General features: G+C 38.7%; 1 protein-coding gene across 1 annotated transcript in view; it reads right to left on the bottom strand.

Moving 5' to 3' along the window:
- Positions 1–848: 848 nt before the first annotated feature.
- The window catches only part of LOC101735429 (organic cation transporter protein), a 57,416-nt gene continuing 40,633 nt past the window's right edge, over positions 849–17,631 (bottom strand). The window contains exons 4-7 of the mRNA XM_004929673.5: positions 14,989–15,244; positions 12,988–13,608; positions 7,248–7,426; positions 849–6,801 (exon numbers count right to left, since the gene is read on the bottom strand). Of these exons, the coding sequence (XP_004929730.1) occupies positions 6,631–6,801; positions 7,248–7,426; positions 12,988–13,608; positions 14,989–15,244 (1,227 nt within the window). The 3' untranslated portion in view covers positions 849–6,630. The remainder of the gene's footprint in view (positions 6,802–7,247; positions 7,427–12,987; positions 13,609–14,988; positions 15,245–17,631) is intronic.

Raw genomic sequence — 17,631 nt, 5'->3', positions numbered from 1 at the left:
CGCACTTTTATCCAAGCTGTGTAAGACATACGTAGTGGAGCGACATTTTTGACGGTGCCCCAGAGTGGAACTTAAGCTTAGTCCAACCCTGATCGCCTGTGACATAAAGTAATCTGTCTACGTAAGAACCGTGGAAGTCACGTTAAAAAAATCTCAAGCACATCTATACTAATATATAAATGTACAGTTGTTTTTACGGATGTTCCGTTATAACTACTGAACCGTGCATCCGATTCACTTGAAACTTGGTATCCATGTAGAAAATACATGTACTTAATGGATAGGCTAATATCTATATGAGTGTTGGACTCCCTACACCAGTGGCGGGGGCGTTAATAATGAGAATCTTTGTGGGGGTGAGAAATAATAATGTTCATTTGAAATGTCCAGCGAAGCGGACGGGTACAGCTACTAATATAATATATAAACCTCTAGGTTTATGGTGAGTCTGGTACACTCATGCAAACAACCGCCAACTGCCGACTTCACTTGGTCTATCCATTGCATGGGCAACCTTCCACGCGGTCTGGTGCCTTCTACTTTGTCCTGAACGACAAGGCGCTCTATGGAGTCATATCCTCGCCAGGAGATATGTCCAAGAAATGATAGTATGCGCCTATGCACGAGTGCCGAAAGACACTGCTTAGTGCTTAGTTCTTGAAGAATGGAGATATTGAAGTTTTCCATTTAGATCAGTCTTTATTAGCTATAATTGAGATTTAGACCTCATGATGCATGAAGGGATGAGGTCGTGATATTAATTATATTATACCCTTGGCTTGTCAAGGATACTTATGCAGTGAAATAATATAAAGTATAATAAAAAAAAAAAATTAAACACAGAAATATTATTTTTACATTGTTTATTAATCGTAATACCATAAATAATGTACAAAATATTTAAAACTAAACAGAAATTAATTGCTTATAAACATTAAGTGGACGAACAGTACAAAAGTGTAAAAAGTACCTCTTTATTAATACAATTTTTCTGAGGATTAATTCCGACCTTATATACAAAAGCTCAAATATTCTTTTCGTCTTAAGCATCTCACAATTAAGAGTTTTTTTTTTATTGTAATGGTGAAGCGATTTATTTTTTGGTTGTTTTCTTTTGATCTTTTGGCTTTCAATGCGAGAGTTAATTAATTTGTTTTAATCGTTATTATGGTGTACCGAAATTATCATGCTAAACAAAGATATCGCACCTTTAGCGTTGAAGTGGCCTAACAAAAATTTTAAGATAAAGAGTTTCAATACTTCAAACGAACTATGAACATGAATTCTATCAGTTTATAAAATAAAAAATTTAAATTCAAAAATGACTGAAATTTTAGTTAGAAAATAATAAAGTAAGCTTTCCGTCTCCTTACAAAGATATTAAAGATTTTATAAAGGTATGTGATATGTCAAAGAGCTCGTATCTCCTGACATTCTCAAGAAAAACAAAAGCTTCGCCTTACCCTAAATGACACACCCTGTATAATATATCAATGGTATAATGCAATGCCCTCTGTGATCTACAGTAATTTATTTTCTAGTTCATAATTTTGACACGAAAAAGCCTAACTACTACGATTCGATTTCTTTGTTCCCCCTTCATAGCTTCCAAGCTACCCAAGAATCTGTACTATGTACAGTATAACAACATTATTATAATTGTGAAAGCTTGTATGTAACATCATACATATATTAATACAAAAAACGAGACTGTTAGACAATCATCCAAAAATGGCTGAATATGTTAAGGTGAATTTTCGCGCTGAAGTTATTAGTTCACCTGGATTAATAAATAGGAAACTTGACTATGGCATATAACATGACCCGGGCAATGCGTGGTGAATCTGTTATATCCGTATCTTCGGATCTACCAATCGATCTGATAGTTTAACAGACCAGTGTGCTTAGTGCGAGTGTTGTAACTTCTCGATCGCGTAAGAGTTAACTCAAATTTGTATGGAGTTGGAACAGCGCCCCTAGCGGCAAACGATGGGAAGCTATTCCAACACCATACATGTTTGAGTTAACTTTTACGCGATCGAGAAGTTAAAAACTCGAACTAAGTACACAGAAAGAAACACAAGCACACGTATATCAGATTCGTTTCATTATTTATCAAATTTAACGCCTCTCAATCCGCACCTACGTCTGCTACTAAATAGAAAATATAATAGTTTCCCGCACAATGTTTACTCAATGCTAATCTTAGCGTACCGAGCGTCATATGCGTAATTTATTTAAAACTCACGACATTAAAACCATGGAGTCGTATATCGATTCGTTAATTTTAGACAATGAATATTTCATACGATGACCGATTGATTGATCGTACCAGTTTTGATAGGACAAAAAAAACTATAGATCACACCTTAGACTTATAAAATCGGAACTATAGTTTTTTTTCTAAATCGATTATTTATAAACAGCCCACGTGATGAACATGTAACTTAAGAGTAAATTGAAGATAAAAACGCTGTCAAAGTTGCACCCATGCATTCAGTTGCTTTCATCTCCCTACTCCTAGAGAGAGAAAGAGCTATAAATTAATTAATCTATTTAAAGAAGTTTATAATATGTAGATTTGAGATTTATAAGCTCCGACAATCGTTAGTTAGATTGAGTTGAAACTTAGTACGGTTATCAACACGCGAGCTTCAACTTGCTAGTTAATGATTTAGCGAATCATATCGTCGCAATGATTCATCACAGCGATACACAAGTAAGCTCGTCTTTCGATCTATTAATATAAAAATGTTATTACCAAACGACATAATAAATTAAAAATTCGCTTTCATAATGTCTTTTATTTAGCCCTATGGGCGCGAACCGTCGGTAGATCGACTCTATTAATGCGTATAAATACGAAATTCGAAATATAAACACACTTAAAAATGTTACAAGTATTTTTTTAAACTACACAAGTAAGCTCGTCTTTTAATCTATTGATATAAAAATGATATTAGGAAAAAAAAAACAAAAAAAATATTAAACATTCGCTTCCATAATGTCTTTTATTTAGCCCTATGAGCGCGAACCGTCGGTAGATCGACTCTATTAATTCGTATAGTCAGGAACGTCGGAATACCACAAAACAGGCAATATAAAAACGCAAACTATGTGTTTTCACTATTCACGACATTACAATAGTATCTCGTACTTTAGAATTGTGTGTGAGTTTTTATGCCTTATAGGCTATTCCAGCTACGCACGGACGAGTTGATGAGCTAACGGGCTCAACCTGAGTGATTTAGTTAACATTAGCCCTAGCAAGAGCAGTGTTTTGCTGTAATTGTGTGTGATAACACAGTCAGATACCTGCCCAACCAATATTATAGTATTTTGTAAACAGCAAACAGTTTCCCTTGAATCTACATTTATTTCGATAAGCCTATTGGTTCTCACATATTCTTTTCAGTTGTTAAACTGAATAGCGCATCGATGGTAAGTTAATTATAGAAAAACTAAAAGTCACCTACAGGTAACTCTGTTATAACACGATATTTTACACACGGTTTCACTCCAACACGAAAAGTTCCCTAAAACCCTCTTATAACGCGGTACTTCTACAACGCGTTACGAGATTTTTGTTTAAAATCCTCCCGATCCACTAACGGGGCTTTTAGGTACCACAAGCATCGGTCGTCGTTCTCGTCGAACCCGTCGCTTGCGACGAAGGGCTCGACGAGTGAATTAACCCTCAGTCCTCAGACACAGCTCACTGAGTTTCTCGCCGGATCTTCTCAGTGGGTCGCGTTTCCGATCCGGTGGTAAATTCTGCGAGGCACGGCTCTTGCTAGGGTTCGTATTAGCAACGTCGTCAGGTTCGAGCCCCGTGGGCTCACCTAATAGTTAAGGTTACGCTGATATAGACTCTCAAGGCTATCAGGTTAGGTAGGAAAAAACTTATTTAAAATCATTTACAAAATTGAATTGTGCACCACGAATACGCGATAATTAAATTAAGATAGCCGAAATTTTACCGTTTATTTTTATGTATGTAAATACATGTAAAGAAAAACCTTCATAGTCTAAAACTCTTTAGTTTTCTAAAAATAAATTTTCTTTAAATGTTGTTTTCTCATTATATACATATAACAGAAAACGCAATTGAGTATTTTATTGTTTATTTATATTAAAGTCCCCAATATAATTATAAAACAACATTTAAAGGCCCTTAGGTAATCTAATAAAATTAATATATTTAAACAAACTGAACCTTCTTTTTACTGAATGCCAAACTTCACTGAATGATAAGAAAAATCCTTTTTAGAAAACTAAACAGTTTTAGAATATGAAGGTTTTTCTTTACATACATACAGGCATAGTTGAGATGTTTCATTTAGAAAAAATACATTCCTTTTTGTATTGGCTTCTAGTCTCATATAACACGGTTTCGCACAACACGGGACTCTGTAGGAACGTATCTACCGCGTTATAGAAGGTTTAGCTTACAAATGTATAAACAGCTGTATAAATAGTCCTTTTGATTTGAATGATTATCTCTATATATAAAAATGAATTGCTGTTCCGTTAGTCTCGCTAAAACTCGAGAACGGCTGAACCGATTTGACTAATTTTGGTCTTGCATTATTTGTGGAAATCCAGAGAAGGTTTAAAAGGTAGATAAATATGAAAATTCTCGGAATTAAATAAGAATAACAATTTTGTTTTTTTCTTTGATGTGTCCCCCGTCGGGCGGATTCCTTTTGTTTGTTTTAAGTTTATTTTATACAAAAGTTTAGGTCTTTTATTTATCGATTGAGGCACTACGAAGTCTGCCGGGTCAGCTAGTTATTGATATTTGTTGCAGTGCCGTGGTTAGCAGGCGCCATCCAAAGCGAATGTCACCTTAAGACAAGAGCCCGAAGACTCAAAATTGCTGTCGATTGACTCATCCTTCAAGTCTAATGCAAGACTGTTTCGTAGCCGAAATAGGCAGGATAGTGCTACCGACCCGTGAAGGCTCACAATACGCCTGTCTGTGATTAGGTAGACTATAATTTTGCTTATTTGATCTTTAGGGACATGACCAATTCAATTGATCCTTTATCCTGATTGTATTGGTCAGGATATTCTAGCGTACTAGTGAAATTACTGTCGCGCATAAATTTTCAAGTTAATCGAATGTTTGTCGAAGTTATTGAAAATTACGATTCAGGTTAATAAAAACGCGCTAGATATAGGTTTTGTTTTTGGCATTTTTTCAATTAGTAGATATAAAAGCTAGAAACAGTAATGAATACTTATGCTAGTTTTAGAATTAGTCTGCTATTTTTTTTAATGCTTAGATGGGTGGACGAGCTCACAGCCCACCTGGTGTTAAGCGGTTACTGGAGCCCATAGACATTCACAACGTAAATGCGCCACCCACCTTGAGATATAAGTTCTAAGATCTCAAGTATAGTTACAACGGCTGCCCCACCCTTCAAACCGAAACGCATTACTGCTTCACGGCAGAAATAGGCAGAGTGGTGGTACCCACCCGCGCGGACTCACAAGAGGTCCTATCACCAGTGAAGTATTTTGTATATACTCTAAGCAGTTCGTTTATTTTGGACCTAATGCAAACAACTGTATGTTTTTCTTTGAACCAGTCTCGAAGGGTGAATGTAGAATTGAAAATGGCATCCTAAAATTGTTTTAGTTTTTAGTCAGTGCCAATCGAGATGTGATAATTGGGATGGGAAAGAAATCGTCATACGAACTATCGTTTAACGAAAGTTTTGCTCGGATATTTTGAGGGAGCTTAATTAAGATTCGATTTAATGCGACCTCAACGGCACTAGCTAAAAGCTTCACATGATTATTAGGTAAATTTAAAACGACTGCATTTTTTTTTTTTTGTAGATCTTCAAATACATATATGTAATACGTTTGAAACCACGTATCTATTCACATTGGTCGGTTGCTATGGGTGTTGAAAAAACCAATGATCGTCACATCGCGTATACCACCATCCAATGTGACAGTTAATTTAAATCGTGTTTTTAGTGTAACGATTAATTTTACTGTCACTTATCGAGGGATGATTGTTTAGGTGGGTGGACGAGCTCACGGCCCACCTGGTGTTAAGTGGTTACTGGAGCCCATAGACATCTACCACGTAAATGTCGCCACCCACCTTGAGATATGAGTTCTGAGGTCATAGTATAGTTACAACGGCTGCCCCACTCTTCTAACCGAAACGCATTACTGCTTCACGGCAGAAACAGGCAGGGCGGTGGTACCTACCCGTGCGGACCCACAAGAGGTCCTACCACCAGTTAAAGGAAGTTTTCGGACGTTATAATTGAATAAGCAATTTTGAAAAGGGCACATGTCGCATATTTTGTCAAATATGTTTTTTCATATACATGTAGTTTTGAGGCTCACCTACACCCATTGTATAATAATTCCAGTAATTTTCAATTGCTAATTAACACTGAAATATATCTCAAAAGTTAATATTTTAAATTTTACACTGCTTTAGAAAATAATCAGTTTTTTTTTATTTCCAGAAAATTTTACATTTTCAGAGATGTGCCCTTTTCGAAATTGCATATTCAATTAATTATCGCTATGCTATTTTTTATTAGCACGTTAAAAAAACGCGCTTATTAGTGGAGGACCGTTTAAAACTGATGTTTATCGTCAGTCCGTTGTATCACCGTTCTTGCTTTTCATTCTGGAGAGGTGTTCGGCCTCCTCGATCGTGTCCGGAAGCCTCATGTTCCTGGTCTCCGGCAGCATCATGACCAGAGTGCTCGATATGAAGCACATCGCTCCGAAGATCACAGTTGGCATCGATTTGTGGTAATATGACTGTTTGAAGAGATAACGTATTTTGAATGTATTTTCGTGTTGATAATTAAATAGATTTTTTTGTTACTACGAGGTGTAGGTAATAAATACCTTGATGAGAAAAGCGATAAATATTTGTGTTACGAAGTAAATACTTTTTTTAACAATAAGTTTGCATATATTTAGATAGGCATTTAAACCAGAACAGAAAACAATAATAGTGTTGTTTTACGCCGCTATTTTTTCTTTAAGCCATGCTTTTTAGGCGCTAAACAATGGAATACATTAAATATAAATAGTAGCAATGGTAATGACGTGATGGTAATGAATAGCAAGTAAATGTATTACGCTAAGTGGCCTATTGAAAGCTATATACATACATATGTACATTAAAACAACTAAGATTGGCTTAAAGGTCGAGTACCCAACAGCCACTGATATTTAATAAAAAAAATAGTAGTGCTTACCAGTAGTGGCGTTAAAGGAGCTATTAGAGAGCCGATCCTTCCAGCTGTAGAGCAGACGCTTATCAGAGTCTGCCTCATGTTAGTAGGGAAGACTTCCGACACGTAGATATAGACGGAACTGTAGGCTAATGTGACGCTCCACTTCCCAACTAGATACAGGGGTATCGACCAGTAATCAGCTGCAACAATTAGTCAACATATATGTAAAGTTATAGCCCATTGAGTTTCTTGCCGAATCTTCTCAGAGATTCCGATCTAGTGGTAGATTCTGTGAAACACTGCCCTTCCTAGGGCTAGTGTTAACAAATTCTCTCAGGTTAAGCCCATGTGTTCACCTAGCCGTCTGGGCTTTGCTAAAATAGCCACTTAGGTTTGGTTCATACGGCCATATCCTGCAGGTTTTCTTTGTATTCGTTATTTTAACGTACAATCACCCGGGTGTAGGTAGGAATACGGTAGATTTTCATTCGCGTAAAAACGAACGTGTGAACGAGACAGAGCTACTTATACTATACGCCACTGCAACGTTAAAGTTCATTCGATTTGTATGACAAGTGTCCGTTGAGTATTCGTTTAAACGTATAAGCGGTAAACGTTTTTTTGCAGTACAAACGTCAAGTGAACGGTTCTATGTTCAATGTATGTGCCACTATTCATTCGTTAAGACGTATACTGCAAATAAACGTGCAGGACAATACCGTGTAAACCCAGTCTTAGAGGCTACCAGCTATTAGGTAGGGAAAAAGTAAAGCTATACTAAACTAAGTCTGGTATGGATATAATAAATAATAGTTTAAAAAAACTAACAAAATATACTTTTATATAAAATCCAAGTAAAAAATAAAAAACAAATTTGAATTAAAAATAGTGTAAGAAAAAATGATTTTATTATAAAAAAAGCGTGGGGTGCTTTTCAGGATATTATCAAAATAACCCTTCTACTCATATCTGTTCATAAAATATTTGTAACTACTGATACCATGCACCTCACGCTTTTTTACAATAAAATTTTGTAGTTGGATTTTCTACAGAAGCATATTTGGTTAGATTTTTTAAACTCTTATTTATTTTTCAATTTTAAGTTGAATTTAAATTTTTAATTTTTTTTTTTAAATATCGAATTGTTATTGGTCCTTAATAAATATACCAAATTTCGAGTTAATCCGACGTTTTGAAGGGGGTCAAAATCATGTTCAAAGATTCCGTTACATACTAACATAACATACATACATCTGAAGCTAATAAAAGGGTATTAAAAATACCATTACGGAACTTAGTTGTAAGGTTGACTCCAGTGATCTAGTGGCCGTAAAGTTCAACCTCTTGTTTTAAGGTGGCGTTGTTTAGGTTGTGGTGTGTACGGGAGCCGGTAGCATCTAGCGCTTGGCTATCAGCTCTAGACGACCAGGGGTGGCAATTGGGTCGATCACGGCTGTTAATACAATCGATTGTATCAAGATAAAAAACGTAAATACATATAATACTGGTGGTAGGACGTCTTGTAAATCCGCATGGGTAGGTACCACCGCCCTGCCTATTTCTGCCGTGAAGCAGTAATGCGTTTCGGTTTGAAGGGTGAGGCAGCCGTTGTACTCTTAAAACTGAGACCTTAGAACTCATGTCTGAAAGTGTGTAGCGGCTTTTACGTTGTAAGGAAACCGTTGCAAAGTATTTAAACCGTTTTTTTTTAACCGTGTTACTGACTAAATCATAGTATATAATATACCATACAAACCGTCATATAATTTTATATAACATTGTATCTATAAGTACGATGCTAGTTCGAAGCTCAACGTGTTTTTCATTTCTATGATTTGTGATGCTTTGTATAGGAACTTATTTACGTTGTGTCGTAGCGCAGTCGGAGAATTTAAGTTTTGCAAACTGCCCAGATGTTTGACGGCGTCATAGTATAGGCGTTTGTTACTAAGATTTTTTATTTAATTTGGAAGACAAACAGTGACCTTAAACTTAATAAAATCTAACCTTAGACCTAAGCACCATTTTAATGTCTCCGCATTTAAAATTCACATTAGAGTATCTTTATTAATCAGAGCAAATAAGAGACAGAATCTGGGTTTATTGAAGAATTATCATTTTATTTTATTAATAATTTTCTGAAGTATACGTTTTCGACTTTTTTTTTATTGCTTAGATGGGTAGACGAGCTCACAGCTCACCTGATGTTAAGTGGTTACTGGAGCCCATAGACATCTACAACGTAAATGCGCCACCAACCTTGAAAACCACCCACCTCTACTGTTTTGTAATGTTTTTTAATTGAAAATCAATCTTAGTATAATAAACCCTAATGCAAAAAACTTTGAACTCACGTTTAAATGCGAGATTTTGTTGAATCTATTAATTGGTTGGTTGGGGCGTAATTTTATCCATGAATCTGCGTCAATAAAAAACTCTAAGTCGCGAAACTATGATCTCTTACATAAAAGGCCATTACCGGCCATATAAAGAACTCTGTGAATGTATCTAATGTTGTAGTAGATTCTGCAAACTGCCGAAAACTTACGGGCTAATTAATGTCACACGCTCGCCTTACAGAGAGACAGAGTCAAATAAACTTCTTGAACCAGCACGTGCAATACACACCCAGGCTAAATTAGACATTTCAATTAATTTACAACATAAAATATTTCCGTAACATAATGCACGTCAACTTATTTATATATCTTCCCACCATTAAACATTATGTCATTGTGAGTGGTTATTTATCATTTGTCATTTGTGTGTTAAATGCGATTTTCAAATAAAGATTGTGGTTTTAAAATTGCAATTTTTATTTGACCTCAGTAAACATGATGTAACATTGTTTGTTTGATGGCAATGAGTGTTATGTAAGAATATTCCGTAGGGATTCAGAATATGTTCACGGTTTTAACCTTCCAATGAATAATGAAATCTGAGGGATTACTGGTGGCCCAAAGGGCTTTCCAGTTTCACCAATGACAGGAGCAAAGGCTCCGTCAGGAGGGGTGGGATTTGCTAATAGCTACCCGAGCGCTTCCAAAGGAGACCTAACAACTCAAGAATTGTTGTTTCGCGGATGAATCTACTACCGGGTCGGAATCGCGACTCGCTGAGAAGATCCAGCGAGAAACTCAGCGGGCTGATGTTTAGGTTAGGTTGTCTATCTACCAAGCTACTCGTCGAACTCTTTTCCGGGTTCGACGAGTAGGGTTACCTAAGCTTGCTCTTAGCGTTAGAGCTGAAGGCATATAAAGCAAGGGTTATTGGATCTGATGGAAAATTGTGTTTCGTCGTTGACCACTGCTTATATCAAACGTAAATTGGACAGCACGGACATCACCGTAAGACTTGAAGTGGAAGTCTGTAATTGTACTGTATCATGACTACCCCAAGCTTGGAAGGTAAGACTTCGATGCATTAATACTTTTTATTATTACTTGATACGTATGCGTATGTAATCATACGTAATAAATAATACGCACTCGTACGTACTCATACGTAATAATACGTATACGTACGTAACCATACGTAATAACACGTAAGCGTACGAAATCATACGTAATTATACGCACTCGTACGTAATCATACGTAATAATAGGTACGCGTACGTAATTTATCTTCACATCTCCCGCCACCGGAGCAGAGTCCATCCATATTATCTGGAACCGCTGCGTTCATCGACAGTGCATTCCCAAAGATCTTTTCTGCCACGTATCATCCGGCTTTGGAATGAGCTCCCCTCCACGGTGTTTCCCGAGCGCTATGACATGTCCTTCTTCAAACGAGGCTTGCGGAGAGTACTTAACGGTAGGCAGCGGCTTGGCTCTGCCCCTGGCATTGCTGACGTCCACGAGCGACGGTAACCACTTACCGTCAGGTGGGCCGTATGCACATCTGCCTACAGAGGCAATAAAAAAACGTAATGATACGAATTTTATTGTAAGTAACTTGTAACTTGGAACCACAATCGTTTTCCAGCATTGCCAGTACTGACGTACGATCCGTCCATCTTTTATTTTTTATTGCTTAGTTGGGCGGACGAGCTCACGGCTCACCTGATGTTAAGTGGTTACCGCAGCCCATAGACATCTACAACGTAAATGCCGCCACCGATATGAGTTCTAAGGTCTCTGTATAGTACAACAGCTGCCCTACCCTTCAAACCGAAACGCTTTACTGCTTCACGGCAGAAATAGGCAGCGTGGTGGTACCTACCTATCCGTCTATTTTTGTGCATCTTTTTACTATAGCTCTCTGATTAGCCCACCTAATGGTTACCGCCGTCGTGGCCATTGTCAATGACAGTAGGGTGGTAAACCCGTTTGTTCACCGATTTTTTTTTCCTACCTAACCTGATAGCCTTGAGAGGTTATTTCAGCGTAACCTTAACTAGTAGGTGAGCTCACGGGGCTCAAACCTAACGACGTTGCTAACACGAACCCTAGCAAGAGTCGTGCTTCGCAGAATCTACCACCGTATCGTAAACGTGACCCACTGAGAAGATCTGGCGAGAAACTCAGTGGGCTGTGTCTGTGGGTTAATTTACTCGTGGAGCCCTTCGTCGCAAGCGACGGGTTCGACGAGAACGATGACCGGTGCTTGAGGTACCTAAAAGCATTCGTGTGCACACTTTTCGTGTCGTGGCGCTTTGTCGAAGTGGCGCATTGATGCCGACTGTAGATACGTACTGATGGACTTTAGGTCCAGGTCATCATGTAGGTCGATGTTCACGACGAACCAGTCCACCGCAGTCACGACTCACGGCACTAACTTTGTATCGGCACATACATATTGAAAGATTTATGTACGTGCCATTATTATACGTACGTATTCAAATTATGAAGGTCATCCGTAGACAATATTAATGCGGTTGTGGTTCGAACAAATAGATCAGTAAGCCAAATTAATTGATGAATTATAAAAAAAAAGACATTTACGCATACTTTCGTTGCACAGACGTGATTTAAGCGTCAGCATAAAGTTATTTAAGTAATGCTGACGCAAAAAAACCTTGAAATTAATTAGATTGAATTTTAAACATATGCTTTTTAAGACTGCAGACAGTACAACGTGAATGCCATCACTCATCTAGAGATATAAGGTCTAGGTCGTAATTGTGTAGATTTAGGGCTGTCCCACCCTTAAAACTGGAACGTACTGATGGATTATTACCCGTGGGGACTCAAAAGACTTCTTACCACCAGTAATTACGCGAATTAAAATCTTTGCCGGTTTTATTATTGTGACACGATGTTATTCGCGGATGGACGACCTCACGGCCCACCTGGTGTTAGGTGGTAACCAGAGCCCATAGACATCAACAACGTAAATGCCGTCACCCACCTTGAGACACCTTGACATGAGTAATAAGGTCTTAGTGTAAAGCACAACGGCTGCCCCGTCCTCAAACCGAAACGTATTACTGCGTCACGGCAGAAATAGGCAGAGTGGTGGTACCTACCCGTGCGGACTCACAAGACGTCCTACCACCAGTTGTCATTATGTGTTAAGTATTAACAGTCTTCTTCTTTTTCTCCATCTTATCTCACTAGGTGAGGTCGGCACAGCTAATTTTTCTCTTCCATTCTCTTCTATCAGCCGTCAGTATTAACAGTCATATTGTTGTTAATGTATAATAGGACTTATCAATACTAACCCTACCACCGTGTAACCTAAAGTCGCAGTTTTGTGTTCTTAACGGTCGCTTCCTTGAAATAATACAAACAAAAGAAAAACAAAAAAACAAAATACTTACATCTTGGCAAGAAAGCGAACAGCAAACTCATGACCGTACAAGTTAGATAAGTCGTCAATAAAGTTTTCTTCCTCCCGTATTTATCCAGCACGATGACTACCACAATATAGGCAGGTATCTCCACTAACGTCACGAGCATGAAGCTAACGTATCTGTTGCTACTTAATGAAACCGAATTAATGGAAAAACCATAGTACACTAGGGAACACGTCATCCATAGAAACGAGCAAATCGCGACCCGTTTCCATATTATACCAGATCTGATGGCCTTGTACATCTGAGACTTTTTGTCTCCGGTTTGGTTCTGCGGTTTCAGCAGGGGATCTCCGAGCGCATCTAGATCCAGACTCCTCGGGTCTAGATTGTTGATCTTGGCGGCGCGTTTCAGTACGTCAATTGCTTCGTCCCTTCGTCCTTTGCTGAGAAGCCAGCGCGCGCTTTCGTTCATAAACCAAACGTATACGAAGACGATTGTGGCGGGGCAGTAGAGGATAAGGATGTATGTCCTCCAGTTGTTTACAGCCCAGGCCAGAAGGGCTATGAGAACGACGCCGATAACGAAGGTCATGTTGCACATGGCCGACACGATGACCCGTTGCTTGAGGCCAACCAGTTCCACAACTATAAATAGAACGATGAAGGTTAAATAACGTTCGCGCGTAACATATGGTCGGGGTTTAATGAACTTTGCTTCACTGACGTGACGAAAACGAACTTTGTACCTACACCTTCAAATAATTTATTCGTTATTGAAATTCGAGAGTCCGCTAACGAGACCGGCTGTTTTTAGCGCAGCCATTAAACTATAATTCATTACACAGATTTCACTTTTCCCACCACAGATACCGGTTTCAATATATCGCAAGGCCCTACGGCTCTCTTCACGCTTTTGTAATTTATACTGTTTAATTAATCTGTCAATTGTTGCCGTAAAACAAATTGTTGTACCAATTTCACACAACGAAATTCACGGTATGGGCTTCGGTTATCACTTGGCCTTAGTTGGAATGTGTTCGTCTGTTCTTCTCAATCGTTTATCTCTTGACAGAGTGGTCGTGATGTCATGGGGACGGGGCGTCCAAATTAACGAATCCCCTAGAACTTATTATATAGAACAGATTAGTTCGTCTTGGCTAGTTAAAATGCGCGAACATCTGGTTAGGGAGTATTGACCTGTGCCCACAGCAGTATTAATGCAGTGATATCTTGAAATCGAAGACGACCGTATAGACTTTCTTCAAATTATATGATAGCATTGTTTATATGGGCTTCGGTATTCGTTCGTGTAGATAATAAGCTTAAAATATCTTGGTACATTCCAATAACATCATCGACAGTTGCGTTTAGTGCGACTGTCATTATTAAGACAATGAACGCCAGACTTGAAACCATGTTTATTTAGTTCAGTAGGCTGGGATGGACACTCTGTGACCGCCAATAGGTTGGGTCCGGGGGAGAGGTGTAATGAGTAGTCACTGCATCCGTAAGTCGCCCAATTATTTTTGAGTTATTTCTTAATAATATTTGCGAAATGACACCTCAACGGTTTTTGGATCATTCTTGATATATTGGTGTGACCCTAGAGCGGTGTTTCTCAACGTGGGTTCCACGCCCCACAAGGGGGCAATTTGATAATTAAGGGGGGCAATCGCACTATATTCATATCGAAAATCTATAATAAAATTATTTTGAATTTGAATTTCGTTTTTTTTATTATATGTTTTGAAATATTATAATACGTACTGTGTTTTCATAACAATTTCATAGTGATTTCTTCCTAAAACCAATCATTTATGTTTCTTAAGTGAAAAAATCAATTTTTTTATGTTAAAAATTATGTTTGAGGGCAACAAAAATTTTAGAAATGTTACAGTGGGGCATGGCACAAAAAAGGTTGGGAAACACTGCCCTAGACGAAAGTACGTTGTGGACACATGGTGTCCGTCGGGACGCTTATCGTGTTAAACTAATATATAACAATATTTTTGTATGGTTACTTACTGAAAACATAAGCTGAAGGGTAGAGTCCTCCGCCGAAACCAGCCTCCAGGAAATGCATGGCAACGAAAAACAGATAGCTCGGCGAGAAAGATCGAGCGAATCCGAATATGAAACTTGCGCAGGAAGAAAACCCTACAGCAACTTTCCTCCCGAACCTATCCGATATGGCTCCAGTGAACAGCATGGCCACAAACATTCCAGAATTATGGATGGTTCCGACTAGCGCTCGTTTCCATTCTTGGCAGACAAGGTTGAACTAAAAAAAATACTTGCGTTGTAACTACCCTCAATTGGTAGCGAGATTAAGACTATTCCAATTCAACTTCAGGAGACGGGCAAGTTATTTTTTTTTCCCTACCTAATCTGATAGCCTTGTGAGACTATTTCAGCGTAACCTTAACTAGTAGGTGAGCTCACGGGGCTCAAATCGGAGTGATGCTAACACTGGCCCTAGCAAGAGCAGTGCTTCGCAGAACCTACCACCGGATCGGAAACGCGACCCATTGAGAAGATCCGGCGAGAAACTCAGTGGGCTGTGTCTATGGGTTAATTCGTTCGTCGAGCCCTTCGTCGCAAGCGACGGGTTCGACGAGAACGGTGACCGGTGGATCGGGAGGATCCGTAATGACGTGTTTTGGGTGACGTCGACTGTTTACCATTCGGTCTACAGGATCGGATATGGACGGGCAAGGATATTTTGAATTACAACCGAGACTGTCTTCATGTATTGAGGCGGGAGGCGGTATTTATTTTGCCATGTCTATGAGTTATTATTTAATAAGCGATACCATGCCTTACGCTTCGACTATTATGTGTTATTTCTCTATGCTCTTCAACTCTAAACACCGCACTGACTGAAATATATATATTTTTTTATTGCTCGGATGGGTGAATGAGCTCACGGCCCACCTGGTGTTAAGTAGTTACCGGAGCCCATAGACATCTCCAAGGTAAATACCATCACCCACCTCGGCATGAGTTCTAAGGTCTCAGTTTTTACAGTAAAACGGCTGCCTCACCCTTCAAACCATATTCAAACATATTTCTAATTTACTAGCAAATTAGCACAGATTTATTAGCAAAAGCTGTGTATTTCAAAGTTTAATAAATTCAGCGAAGCGCAACACTGTTTTACTAGTACATTATAAAGTTGAAGTAGCAATCGAGAATATTGATTCAAGGCATGTGTCATGGCCAAGAATATCGTGGGTTGAACACTGCATATTGGACCTAGAAGGTAATGTGCAATGTTTAGTTATACAGCTGTATCTGTGTGCATCGGGTCCTGGGTACGTAATATTTGTGAATAAATCATTGTAATTGTCCACATTCATATATGTACATGAGTGAATACCGTGTAAACTTAATATTGAACTAGATGATGATTTTAGACTAGATGATTTTTTTTTTTTGATAACGCCATCTTGTGGTGTCTTTAAAGCGGTTAGTTGCCCTCAATTAAGAAAAACAGTATTATTATTCACCAATAGATGTCGGGAAGAGCTGATTATTGAAAACACGAATAAAACAACATTTTTTGAAAATAAATCGTAGCTAGATTGATTTATGGCCCCCGGAATCCCCTGTATACTAAATTTTATGAAAATCGTTAGAGCCGTTTCCGAGATTCAGATTATATACATAATATACCTAGTCAGGTCATAAATTCTGTCACATGTTTAATGTAAAATAATTGAAACAAGTTTATTCATTATGTAACCATTCATATACCAAAATGAACTTAACAAAACATAGATTCTTATGACACTAAAGTTTATTCAAAATGACCTCCGTGATTTGAATACAGGCCTTCAATCTGCGCGGCCAGCCGTCTATCGCAGCACGAACGAGGTCCATGTCAATATCGGCGGCTGCCTTAATCAAGGATGTCTTGAGTGACTCCAAATTGGGATGAAGCTTTGAGCACGCCTTTTCCTCCAAGTGTTGCCATATCTTGTAATCTAACGGATTCAAATCTGGACTGGAGGAGGGCCAGTCTTCGTGCCGGATGAAGTCGATTTCACGCGCCGCCAGCCAGTCTTGTGTGCTCTTCGCTCTATGAGCTGGCGCCGAATCTTGTTGGAATACCCAGTGCTTGTTATTGAACATGGTATGAGAAACAGGTTCCACAAGGTTCGTCAGGACTGTATTTTGATACACAAATGCATTCGTTTTTACACCTTTCTCACCAAAATGTACCTCTGTTAAGCCCCAATAAGAAACTCCCAACCATACAATGAGCGAGGATGGAAAATGACCTCGTTGGACACGCGGAATACGGTTGCTCGCTTCTTCACTACTGTGTGCGTACACCTTATCATTTTGTTTGTTGTAGCTCTCTTGTACGGTAAAAATTTTTTCATCCGAAAAAAGAATTTCCCGATATTTTTTTCCCGCGTACCGCTTCAACAAAGCGCGGCATCTCTTCAGTCTCAGGTCCATTAGACGAGCATTCAAACGATGTCCTGTTTTTCTTCGATATGCCCGAAGCCCTAAGTCTTCATTTAGCACCCTTTTCACCGTGGTTCTGCTTAACCCCATCTGAAGGGCCAACAGTTTCTGCTTACGTTTGGGATTTCTTTGAATTCGCGCCTTCACAGCTTTTATCACTGCTGGAGTCCTAACAGACCGAGGGCGACCACT

The sequence above is a fragment of the Bombyx mori genome, chromosome 21, assembly GCF_030269925.1.
Source record: "Bombyx mori chromosome 21, ASM3026992v2".
Classification (NCBI taxonomy): Eukaryota; Metazoa; Arthropoda; class Insecta; order Lepidoptera; family Bombycidae; genus Bombyx; species Bombyx mori.
Note: the sequence above shows the minus strand (reverse complement) of the source record. Positions and strands in the feature narration are given on the sequence as shown.